At 36.5% G+C, this 12,817-nt stretch overlaps 1 protein-coding gene across 2 annotated transcripts in view; it reads left to right on the plus strand.

The window, feature by feature from the left end:
• LOC109435556 (pregnancy zone protein) overlaps window positions 1-12,603 on the plus strand; it is a 46,610-nt gene extending 34,007 nt beyond the window's left edge. The window contains exons 18-36 of one of the 2 annotated variants that reach the window (XM_019713504.2): window positions 628-769; window positions 1,168-1,396; window positions 1,907-2,033; window positions 2,253-2,374; window positions 2,564-2,615; window positions 3,706-3,789; window positions 4,327-4,503; window positions 4,790-4,877; window positions 6,201-6,357; window positions 6,735-6,809; window positions 7,103-7,280; window positions 7,710-7,933; window positions 8,810-9,028; window positions 9,201-9,331; window positions 9,700-9,790; window positions 10,407-10,475; window positions 10,842-10,944; window positions 11,762-11,810; window positions 12,429-12,603. In XM_019713504.2, the coding sequence (XP_019569063.2) occupies window positions 628-769; window positions 1,168-1,396; window positions 1,907-2,033; window positions 2,253-2,374; window positions 2,564-2,615; window positions 3,706-3,789; window positions 4,327-4,503; window positions 4,790-4,877; window positions 6,201-6,357; window positions 6,735-6,809; window positions 7,103-7,280; window positions 7,710-7,933; window positions 8,810-9,028; window positions 9,201-9,331; window positions 9,700-9,790; window positions 10,407-10,475; window positions 10,842-10,944; window positions 11,762-11,810; window positions 12,429-12,435 (2,324 nt within the window). In that variant the 3' untranslated portion in view covers window positions 12,436-12,603. Of the gene's footprint in view, window positions 1-627; window positions 770-1,167; window positions 1,397-1,906; window positions 2,034-2,252; window positions 2,375-2,563; window positions 2,616-3,705; window positions 3,790-4,326; window positions 4,504-4,789; window positions 4,878-6,200; window positions 6,358-6,734; window positions 6,810-7,102; window positions 7,281-7,709; window positions 7,934-8,809; window positions 9,029-9,200; window positions 9,332-9,699; window positions 9,791-10,406; window positions 10,476-10,841; window positions 10,945-11,761; window positions 11,849-12,428 lie in introns of both variants that reach the window. The other variant, XM_019713505.2, reaches the window with a different exon arrangement.
• The last annotated feature ends 214 nt before the right edge of the window (window positions 12,604-12,817 follow it).

Here is a 12,817-nt window from a genome sequence, read left to right on the forward strand (position 1 = left end):
AGCATCCCTTCTGATCTCTGTGTGCATACTTGCATAGCTGTTTCCTTGAAATGCCTTCTCTGTTCTCCTATTTCTCACCCTCCAGTGATCATCTAAGTTCTACTTCGATAAAGTCTTTTCCGGCCAATCTAAAGTTCATTTTCTGTCCTGTATTGAGCCTCTGCTGTCTATAACATACTTTACTCTATCCTATTATTCATGTCTCTATATCTTATTCACTGTTAAATAAAAAATCATTCCTGAAATCCTCTTGCTGTAGCTACTATCCGTTCCTCTTGTTTGATTCTCACCGCAAATAGAGAACACGTGATCACCATGTCAGTGTAAAAGCAATATTTGGTGTATTAAATTACTCTATATTCATTCCTCCACCAGCTAAATAATCAGCTTAGGGAGAGCTACATTTGTTTTTATGTCTAGAGAAAAATGCATTTACCTCCAGACTATAGGAAGGACTAGCCCGCCTGTAGGACAAATACATAAGTAACAAGTTGGTAGGTTGAATTGTTCAAATAATAAACATTCCCTGAGCAAATGACCTTATTCTACTTGATAAATAAGGCAACTATAAGAAATTAATAGTAAAAGTGAGGTTTACATTGGGTCCTGCATGTTGTCTTTCCATAGGAAGTCAACGAGGCTTTGGAGCACGTGCTTCTGCTCCAGGTTATCCAATGATGTTAAGAGAAGACTTTGCAGCCGAAGAAGTAAAAGAGACAGTCCGGAAGTATTTCCCCGAGACCTGGATCTGGGACTTGGTGCCACTCGAGTAAGTTGTGTATTACCTGGAATTTAGTTCAGGAAATTTGAATTCTCCTCTGTGATTCTGGTGTTATCCTTAGTTCCTGACCCTTTCAGTTCTTCTCCACTACTTTCTGGTAAATATTTAGATTCATAGATCATTTATATCATAGTTAAACAATGCAATTTTTTTCTAATTTTGTCCTGAGATACCTGAAATAATAAAAAGCAGAAAGTTACCCTTGCCCCTAAACAGAAAAGAAAAACTTTCAGCGATCTCATTAATAGTGACAAACCTTATCAACTTGAACATTCTACTTTAACATTTACCATCCTAGGTTACTAAGTTTTCATGTTTTAGGATCAGCTACGGTCCATGCTAAAAAAGGGATTCATTCACTCTCCTCCTCTTTTTTTTCCCACTAGTTTCTCAGGGAGTGGTGAGTTGGCAATGAAGATCCCTGACACCATTACAGAGTGGAAGGCCAGTGCATTCTGCTTGTCTGGAACAATGGGGCTTGGCCTCTCCCCCATCATCTCTCTTCAAATCTTCCAGCCCTTCTTCCTAGAACTCACTCTCCCCTACTCTGTGGTGCGAGGAGAAGCCTTTACACTCAAAGCCACTGTGTTCAACTATTTGTCCCACTGCATTCGGGTAAGGGCACTTCTCTAGAAGTGAGCAAAAGTAGAAGGAAGCAACACAATCACCATTCATTCCCTGGGTACCCTAGGTAGTCTCCTACTAAATCATAATTGAATACGATGTAACCTACTTTTGTAAGGAAATAAGTACTAAGAGCAAAACTACTTGACAGATCTAAAGTGGTACTGTTATACTCATTTGGTACTTTGTATTATCTGTGTATTCCTAAATTCAGATATTATTTCCACCTGATTACTTCATTTTTTCACTCTGACTAAGGAAACTATCTCTTCCTTGCATTGGCACGAGCCTAAATCCTGGACATTTATCTTAATTCCTGTCAGTTTTTGAATTCCTTTATGGCGAACATCTAAACAGCAAAGTATTTTACAGAATTTACCCCATTGGAAAAATTTCTCAAAGCCTTTCAATTAGCATGCATTGTTTCTTTAAGCATCATTCCTCCATTACTGAACCTGTGCCTGTGTTCTTTCTCAACTTGTGGGTGGGTATGGGGGACAGATCAGCGTGCAGCTGAAGGACTCTCCTGCCTTCTTGGCTGTCCCACTAGAGAAGAATGAAGAATCTCACTGTGTCTGTGGAAATGGGCGGATAACTTTGTCCTGGGCTGTGACCCTAAAGTCACTCGGTGAGTAGTAAAGCTGTTGCAAATCCTACCTCCTATGTTGTAATGATTTGCTTTCCTCTTTAACCTAGATATGTGTTGTAATTATTTGCTTTCCTCTATGACCCTCTAATAATGATCGACTGAAAGAAAACCATTATATAAATTGGGGAAATAAAAAAAAAAAAAAAAAACATTCAACATAGAATTACCGTTTAACTCCTTAAGAATCTTATTCCCCAGGAATGGTGAATTTCACAGCTACTGCAGAAGCCCTGCAGTCTCAGGAATTGTGCGGCAATGAGGTGCCTAACGTTCCAGCACTTGGACAGAAGGATACTGTAGTCAAGGCCTTATTAGTCGAGGTATGCAGGTATACTTCCTCAGAGGTCTTATTATATGATATGTATGTGACAGTGACATTTAATTCCCCGAAATATGGATGTATCCACAACTCAACTTTTTACTAACATTTTCTCCTTGAAAGTGATTGATTTTTCTCTTGCACATTCAGTGTCACTTTACTTTTTGACTTTTTTTCTTTCAATATCAAGCCTGAAGGAATAGAAAAGGAGGAAACTTTCAACACACTCCTCTGTGCATCAGGTAAGTGTCAAAAATAGACAAAATTCTCATGTTAAGCCACTTGCCAAAGCATACGGTTATAGAATGTCCTTTGGGGCATGTTTTTCTCTGGGGGGAAGAAATTGTATACTTTCCATGTACAAATCTAAGGACACTTGAAGAACAACCTTTTCCTGGTGAAGGCATAGAGAAGTCAAAAGACTTAACTAAAAGTTCTGGGCTAAAAAGCAGGATGAACGCTGATGACAGTAGGGCAGGATTCTTTCCAATACAAAACTGTGTTTCCCAAACCTCTCTCTAAACAATTTTCACAATATTGACGTTTCTGCTTGGAGCTAGTATTATTTATTATTCAATTACTAGTTTAAATGTACTCATTTTTTTAAGTAAGCTATTTTAAGAACTTCAGGTCTAATCTGCTCTTGGAACACATCCAGCTCTAATCTCTGGAGTCTTTTCACTTTTTATTCCTTTTTCCTGAAAATCTCTTCCCCCCAGATATCTTATAATTCTTACTCCCTGACTTACTTAAAGTCACCTATGATTTATTTTATCAATGAATTTTTTAGTAGGTAGCCGTCTCCCCATACCCTGCCCTTCCTGATTTGCTTTGACCCATATAAACACTTACTCTGCTTTAATTTTCTCCATAGAACTTAACATCTATTATACTAAATATTATTTTTTATCTTATTACTCCCATTGAAAGAAAAATTCCAGGAAGTCAGGAAATTTGTTTTGAAAATTATTACATCGTTGTACTTAAACAACGATATAGCACAGACTTAATACATATTTATGGAATAAATGTGTTTTTGAAAACCACTAACAATAGTACAAATTAACATAAACAATGAAGAGAAGGAAATAAGTACACCGTATAGACATAAAGAAATCTATGGAAATTTAGCACAAATTTGAGTATATGAGTAATATGAACTGTACTATGAGATGCTTTAGAAAAAATTTGGATTGCATCAAACAAATTACATAATGACCAAGAGAAATAAGAGGTTAGATCTTGATCATATAGAGGGAAAATATTCAAACAAAAGTAGAACATTTCTCTTGTTTTTTCTTTCCTTTATATATATTTATTTTCTTTCATTAGAAACAGGAGTACCTGAAAAGTTGTCGCTAAAAGTTCCATCAAATGTGGTTGAAGGATCTTCCAGGGCGACATACTCAGTTTTGGGTGAGTCTCCCAGCCCAAAGGAAGCAGCTGTCCATCTCCATAATTCTAGTGCACGGGGGCCTCACTGTCCATGGTTAAAGAGGTCCCTGACTCTAGGCGCTGGATTGAGAGAAAAAGCACTAAAGTAAGGATTGTACTGTGTATTAGTCAGAAAGGGGGATGAATAGATGTTGTGATATATATCTTGATATACTCTAAAATGTAAGAAGGGTCACCTCTCTGTGTCTTTATCTTCAAGAGACTGAGTATGTGTTGATGCTTCCTAATAGATTTAACTATAGTTAGTTTTTACCAGATATATGGCTCATCAGAAATTATGTATCCTGCCATTCAGTTTTTTCCATCCTTGAATCACATACTTTATTTTGCCTAATTTTCTCTTTCTTTTTTGTTTCTTGTTTTTCTTTACCTCCTATGCTTTCTTGTCTATCCCTTTATAAGTGACTTGACCTCTCACTTAGCTAGTAATCTATATTCCTATCCCAACATAAACCAGCTCTGAGTTCCTCTGATTTTTCTTTACTTTTGATGCCCCAGGTGATATATTAGGGTCTGCAATGCAAAATCTTCAGAATCTTCTCCAGATGCCCTATGGTTGTGGAGAGCAGAATATGGTTCTTTTTGTTCCTAACATCTATGTTCTGAATTATTTGAATGAGACACGACAGCTGACAGAGAAGACCAAGTCCAAAGCCATCAGCTACCTCATCAGTGGTAAGAGATCTCCCCAACAGGAGAAACCTTAATTGAGTCCCTAAATATCTCCTTCAGTGAACTCAAATCAGTAGCCCTTTAGTTAAGACTTAATGATTATTGTTGCTGTGATATCCAATAAAAGGTGTCACTTTACAATCAGAAAATTCAATGACATCATCGAGTCTTGGAGATATCATAATAAAAATGCAGTTTTCCTACGACTCCTCAACAAGTTTTGAAATAAAGTCTGATAATTTTCCAATGTTTCTGCTATGTCATAAATCTATGAAAACTTCCTCTTCAGGGTACCAAAGACAGTTGAATTATAAGCACAACGATGGTTCATACAGCACCTTTGGGGATCGTGATGGTAGAAGTCAGGGAAACACTTGGTAAGATAATTATTTCCATAAGCTTTTTGTAAATCCATAATATTTCAGAATTCTGGAAATAGCTATTCACTGAGTTCTTCCATAGAACTCAGACTTCTGTCTACCTGAAGTTCTTTCACAGAAATCTGTTATCCTTTAAAAATCCATATGTGCATTATCATACTGGGTGATTTCACCATTCGTCTATGAAAGCCTACCTGCTCTGATAGCACAGCAGATAGCAGTAAAATAAGGATCCCCAAAATGGAAATATAAGGCAGGAAGGGTCATGATGTGAAATGATCAAGGAAGAAGTTTCTACACTGTGCATTAAGAAAGGGGAGGAAAAGAGACTGTGATGTGGTAACATCATTCAGAAAATGGAAGTTTTGGTAACGTGAAGGCTTGGAGCTTCCAACAAACATTTCACAAGAAAAGAGGTGAAAAGCATCAACTCTGAAGAAACCAATGAATTTGAGAGATTTAAAAAAAACAGTCTGAGAATGGGGTGATAGATGGGGGGGGCACTGTGAAAAAGGTAGAGGGATTAAGAAGTACAAATTGGTTGTACAAAGTAGTCATGGGGATGTAAGGTACAGCATAAGGAATATAGTCAATAAAATTGTAATTACTATGTATGGTATCAGATGGGTACTAGATTTGTTGGGGTGATAGATGGGAGGGGGTTGGGAAGCAGTGTGAAAAGGTGAAGGGATTGAGAAGTACAAATTAGTAGTTACAAAATAGTCATGGGGATGTAAAGTACAGGGAATATAGTCAATAATATGGTAATAACTATGCATACTGCCTGATGGGTACTAGACTAGTCAGGAGGATTACTTCTTCTTAAATTATATAAATATCTAACCACTATGCTGTACCCCTGAAATTATTATAAAATAATATTGAATATCAACTGTAATTGAAAAACTAAAAAAAGGGGGTGGGGGCGTGAAGGGGAATAAGAGGTCCAAATTTCCAGGTATAATACAAATAAGTTATGGGAATGTAATGTACACCATAGGGAATATAGTCAATAGTATTGTGATAGCATAGTATGGTGTCAGATGGTTGTTGGACTTATCATGGCGATCACTTCTTTAGGTATATAGATGTTGAATAACTATGGTGTACCCCTGAAACTATGTAATATTGTATGTTAGCTATTTTTTAATAAAAATCTTTTAAAAAGAGAGAATATTCAGGATTCAAGTATCACTTTCCCACTAATTACCCCCAACCATTTTCTTCCCTGAATTATGAAAACCAATGTCTGCAGGCAATGCATAAGGTGAGCTTTAAGTGAGATGGTCCTCATATCTCAGACTCTTCTTTGCTGGACAGGCTCACTGCGTTTGTGCTCAAGTCCTTTTCTCAAGCCCGGTCATACATCTTTGTGGAGGACTCACACATCACGAGTGCTCTCACCTGGCTCTCACTGAAGCAAAGGGAAAATGGTTGTTTCCAGCGCTCTGGATCACTGTTAAACAATGCTATGAAGGTGATGTCTTTAATATTGTTCTGGTTCTTAAAGATGGTGACATGCAGGAGGAGCAAAGGTGCTCCTATTGATTCCTCAAGTCCTGCGGGCATAGCTTTGAGGAAGGACAGGCGACTCTAAAGCTTCTGAAATCTAGCAATACATTAGCAGTTTTTATTGAATGAAAATAGTGTGCCAATGTATTACTAAAAGTAAAGCAAAGGGAGTTGGGGCAGATTGGAGAATTTTAGGGTAGAGGAAGAAGGAGGAAAATCAATAACATTGCTCAAGAAAAGATGCTTTCTAATGAAGATGTCTAAGGGGAAATGTAGATGGAGTTAGTCAACTCTCCCTAATGAATATTGGCATGTTTGACTATCTGCTTCTGATCCTTACAGGGTGGAGTAGATGATGAGTTAACACTCTCTGCCTACATCACCATTGCTCTGCTGGAGATGCCACTGCCTGTTACTGTATGTACTAGCACCTTGCCTCTATCTGCCTCTCACAAATGTAAGGGGGAAAAATCGTGGAGCTATGAATCTCTGAGGAAAATGAGTTGTGGAGTTTGTGTGATTTAATTTCGGTGTATTTCACTGGAACATAAAAAACTACAATCTTTTGGAAGCTGCAGAGGAAATTATTTTTCTGGTCCAAATTGTGAGGTTGCACAGGAACATTGGAGCTTTTAATCAGGGGTTAGCCTGGAGGATAGTTCATTCGCCTCATTCTGCTATCTTATGATCTCCTTTCATCTTCTTTATAGCACCCAGTTGTCCGCAATGCTCTGTTCTGCCTGGAAAGTGCCTGGGGATCCACCTCCAAGGCTGAAGGAAGTTTCGTCTATACCAAGGCATTATTGGCCTATGCCTTCGCCCTAGCAGGAAACCAGGCCAAGCGAAGTGAGCTGCTTGAGTCACTGGACAAAGAAGCTGTGAAAGAACGTAAGAGCTGCTGCTGCAAAATTTACTTCTAAAAATCACCAGTTAACAGAAGAAGGGATAGGACTTATTGATTCACAACTATCATGATTATATTATATCATATCATATCATACTATACTATAAGAATAATTATCATTGAACACAAATTCTCTAGGTAACATGGATCATTTTATCCACTCACACCTTATATACGCTATGCAGCTCAACTTCTAATTTCACACAAGTATGTAATAGAGAGAAAGACACAATGTGATTTGCTGGAACCTCAATTTACTTTCTTGGCAAAGATTTGTTTGGTTGGTGATTACTTAATACTATTACTTCCTTTACGTCAATTCACTAGGTGAACTCTAATTATAATGATCATTCATGAATTAGGTTTTGAAACCATTCTCTAAGCTTAAGATTCTGTCATTTTCCATTTGAAAGAGGACTCAATCCACTGGGAACGTCCAGGGAAACTTCAAGAAGCTAAGGCATTCTATTATCAGCCTCGGGCTCCTTCTGCTGAAGTAGAGATGACATCTTACTTGCTCCTTGCCTACCTTACTGCCCAGCCTGCCCCATCTTCAGAAGACCTGTCTGTAGCCTCACGTATTGTGAAATGGATCACCAAGCAACAAAACCCCAATGGGGGCTTCTCTTCCACTCAGGTCTGTGCAGAAACTCTAGGTAGAAAAATAAATACATTAATACATATGTAGACACAAACACATTCAAGGAGTTGAATACTTGAATAGTGTATCTAATTCATATTTTCTTCATATCCTCTAATTCATATTCCTCCATCACCAGAAAGGTTCCAGCCTCATTACTTTATATATGGATTATTGCTTTGTCCTGTGTACAGTCTCATATTTTCTCTCCTTAGTTGACCCTCAATGTAAAGTAGATCAATTGCCATAAAGCAATGTTTTTATAAGATTACTTCCCTGATAATGTAAATCTTTTTTCATCCTAAGACTAAAATTATCTAATATTTTACCCAAAATATTTCCTCTCCTCAGTAGACATGAATATTCTTATCTAATTAGGTTGATCCCTTCACCTTTTCTGGAATCGGCTCACTCCCTTTTCTATGTCTTCACTTATAACATTTCCCACCCTGGTACTCCCTGATCCCTCTCATCTGTCTATATAAAGTTTTCTCATTATTCAGAGATAATCATATTTTTCACTTTCTTCACAGTCTTCTCTTACTATTCTAGCTCCAATTTCTTCTCCCTTCTCTGAATTTTTACAACAAATATTATTATATGAATTTATAAATTATTGAAATAGCCTCTGCTTTGTGTCAAATATTTGAGTCTTATTTCCATATGTATATTGTAAACTACTGGAATGAGGAAACTTCTTCATTTCCCCCCAAAGAACCTAGAATAGTTCATGATGAATAACCATGTCTGAACTGAACTGAAATTCAGTTAATGACCTGTGTTTATAACTAAATAACTCTGAGAGAGTAGTGTTGATATGGTTTGCATCTAGTATGATTTTGTTACGTTCCTGCACTCATTTTATTTTTTCAGGATACGGTGGTAGCTCTCCAAGCACTTTCGAAATATGGAGCAGCAACTTTCTCTAAAAGGGAGAAAGCAGTTACAGTCACCATCAAGTCTTCAAAGACCTTCTCAGAATCATTTCAAGTAGATGATGCCAATCGCCTATTGCTGCAGGAGGTTGCCTTGCCAGAGATTCCAGGGGAGTACAGCACAATGGTGTCAGGGTCAGGATGTGTGTACCTGCAGGTGAGACTGCCCGGGTTCAGGGGACACTGCAAATGGGAGAAAGAGTCTCAAGAATTAGATTTGAATTTCAAACTAGAAAAAGAAATGTGTGCTAAGGGAAGGTATGAATCGTCTAGAAGAGATAGACTACTTGAGTGCAAACATAAAGGACTTCTTTTTCAATTTGTTTTAGACATCCCTAAGATATAACATCCTGCCCAAGAAAGAGGGGAAAGTTCCCTTCACTCTGAATGTTGATACTCGCTCCAAGAATTGTGACGAAGTAAATGTTGACAGGAAATTCCAGATTCACATCACCATTAGGTAAATCCTAAGTCACTACCAGAATTTTATAGAATATGGCAAAATCGATTTTCTTCTGTGGGAGAATTCCATTGTCCAAAGTCACATGTAATGAATATGGAATTCTTGCAATATTTATTAGCAAGAAAATGTTCTCTTACTGAAAAGCCTTAACTTTGAGAATGTGATGTTGCCATACATGCAGAGTGTGATTTCATAATGATGGGCTTTTCAAACAACCACACCAGAAGCAAATAAAGTAGATGGAAAAGCTGAGTGGTTGTTAGGGATAGAAAACACTGAAAATGAAAGAGAAGGGAAGATTTATATTTTGAATGAATTCCAAAGAATTTTTTTGAATGCCTTGTCCCTCTGCCTTGACTTCATAGTTATACTGGGGAACGACCCAGCTCCAACATGGTCATTGTTGACGTGAAGATGTTATCAGGCTTCATACCCGTGAAAGCATCAGTGAAAAAGGTAAACCCTAAGTCCCTTACAGATAGCAGATAACAAAGTTGTGATAAATATTGTTATTTCTGTTTCTCAATTTTCTTTTATTGATTCAGTTTTCAAGAGATTTACTCCCTCAAACTTGCTTCTCTAAAGTGTCTTTCCATCATTTTAGTAGTGGGTACCATTGTTATGTGGTCTCAAGTATAAGGCATAAGTTATAAATATGGCTAACAATGTTCTAGCAAGCCCTGAGACATCTAGGTATGTGGAGTGGTATTGAATTATCTTCCAACTATATATAAAAAGAAAATGGGAGAATATGTAATATATATGTGTGTGTATATATATATACATATATATACACATATATGTGATATATGTGAAATAAATATGGTATAATCATCCCTTTTTCTTTATATATAGTTAGAAGATAATTACCTATATTATATATGAAATATAGATAGAAAGAGGGCTTAATAAGTATTACTATTATTATTATTGTTATTATTACTATTAATCTTGAAGAAATCAAAATTAGTAGTTTGGATGTTTCTGACCAACCATTTAGACCATAAATACCCCAGAACTGCTCTCAGCCTGCTCTCATCCCATATCTCTGGCTTATTCTCCTGGTCAACAGCTCCAAGAAAGACCTGAGATTCAAAGGACTGAAGTGAGCACCAACCATGTCCTGATTTACTTTGAAAAGGTAAGACTCTCTGTGACTCTGTTAGATCTGGGAGAACTACTAGAGGTTCTAACAAACCAATCCAGATTTCAAATAATGTTTTTCAGCTATACAGGCGAGGACTAAAAAAAGCTGCAGAGGGAAATGACGCCAGGACTGGTCAATAAGGTTTACTACCGGTGACTGTCCATAGAATCATCTTTCTTTGCCTTTCTTTTATCTGACATTGAGTGTATTATGCAAGTTTCAAAATGTCTCATTCTTTCCGTAGGTTTTGGTACAGATGGATAACATAACTACACGTTTTGATACTATCTTAAGAAGACAAGATGCTAACTAGTAACTAAGTTAATCTTTAATTCTAATTCAGTTTTTCTGTCTCTTCAGCTAACCAAAGAAGCGCTGAGTTTTTCCTTCTCAGTGGAACAAAATATCCAAGTGGAGAATTTAAAACCAGCTATAGTAAAAGCCTATGATTATTATGAGACAGGTGAGTGAGAGTCAGACATGTTGAACTTTGAAAGGAAAAAAATGACAAACCTAGTAAAAGATCACCTTAACTTAAACAAAACTCCACAATCTTTCGCTGGAAAAAACAGTGAGTTTATGGTCACTGGATAACCATTTTCTTATATATTAACCTCTCATGTGTCCCCTAAACAAGTCTTAGAGCCACTCTTATAGATTGATCTTGAAGCAATAGGGGATCAATTCTTTCTAAATTGCCTTGTAGAGTTGTTTGCTCTGGACTGAATTTCTCCATAAAGATAAGAAGAGTAGCAATAACTAAAAAACCAACATATCAATACTGATGTGTAATATAAGATCTAAAATTGGATCTATTTGTGACTTGTGCCTTGGATAGTCTAACAAAATTTGGTAAACTTTGTAATATATCAGGACATTCTTCCATTTACTCATGACGAACTAGAAACTTAGCATCATAGCATGCTGGTAGTGTTAAAACTTTACTCCTTACATTAAGGAAAGGTTGAAAGAGGAAGGTACAACTCCAGTGAGAAAAACATAGCTGTGAAAAGGGGCTATACAATGTCCTATAGATAGAGACAGTTTCCATCCATCTGTGAAATCCGCCCCTCAATTCTGTATCCAAGCCCAACTATCTCTTATTCTCTCCCACTTCAATCCCAAATGGCTTAGTACAGAAGTAAGTCACTTATATTGGCTCCATACCATGTTTACATTTTCTTTCTTAGCTTATATTGTACCGTTTATTTTCAATTAACTGCTCATGTGCCCATTACTGAATTTTTCACCCTTTCTGTCTTATCATTCTTGTGTTTCAGAGGAATTCACCATTGAAGAGTACAGGGATCCCTGCAGTGCTGGCAAAGTGTAAACAGTCAAATCTAATGCCAACATAAAGAAACTAAGTAAACATCTGTTGTCTGCCTAAGGCTGCTTCTTGAGTATATCCATACCATATTATAAACCCCCCTCATGTATCATTTATGAATTAAACTATTTCAAATGTATTATAGAATTTCTCAGTAGATAAAAAATGCAAGTATAATTACTGATGGCTAGAGTGACTTATTTGAAGATGAAATCAGGAATTTACCACATATAACAACCAAATTATCTAATATTGAGTTTATATTCTATATGCAGTGGTAATACATTTATCACTCATGACCTTTTCAGGATTTTTCTAAACTTACACTAGTTAAGGTCAAGAAAATTTTCACTGTAATTATCCATAAAGCACCGAATGAGAGATGTTATCTATGGGACCTTCTGCAGGCTGGTTGATAGGTTTCATCATTGACAAAATAATGCTTGCTATGAGACCTGTTCTCCACTTTCAAAAAAAAACCAAAAAACTGAGAACAGCCCTATCATTAAAAATACTTAAAATTGTATTCAAATATTTATATTTGAAACATGAAAAATTATTCCTTTAGTAGATCACAGAAGTTTTCTAATGTTTCTACTGTTTCTTTAACTGTTTAGAAACTGAACATGGAAATGTTTAAAAATGGAAACTTATGGACCTCATCGTATGAACTTCTCCAGAAATGAAGAACAAAGATTTGTCAAGAGAGAAGTTAGTGGGAGAAAGAAGGGACAGCAATTGGAAATAGATGAAATTTGTATCTTAAATAAATTTATGACATTTACAACTCTATCTTTTGTTTTTCATCAGTGTTATACTTCCCTTTTGAAATATGTATCTACTCCCCATTGTTTATTCTTTTAGTTTTTTTATTATTAAATTTATTGGGGTGACACTAGTTAATACAATTATAAAAGTTTCAGGTGTACAATTCTATAACACATCATCCATGTATTGCATTATGTGTTCACCACCCAGAGTCAGTTCTTCCGTAGTGTTTTTTAAA

This window comes from Rhinolophus sinicus, linkage group LG02 (assembly GCF_036562045.2).
Source record: "Rhinolophus sinicus isolate RSC01 linkage group LG02, ASM3656204v1, whole genome shotgun sequence".
Lineage (NCBI taxonomy): Eukaryota > Metazoa > Chordata > Mammalia > Chiroptera > Rhinolophidae > Rhinolophus > Rhinolophus sinicus.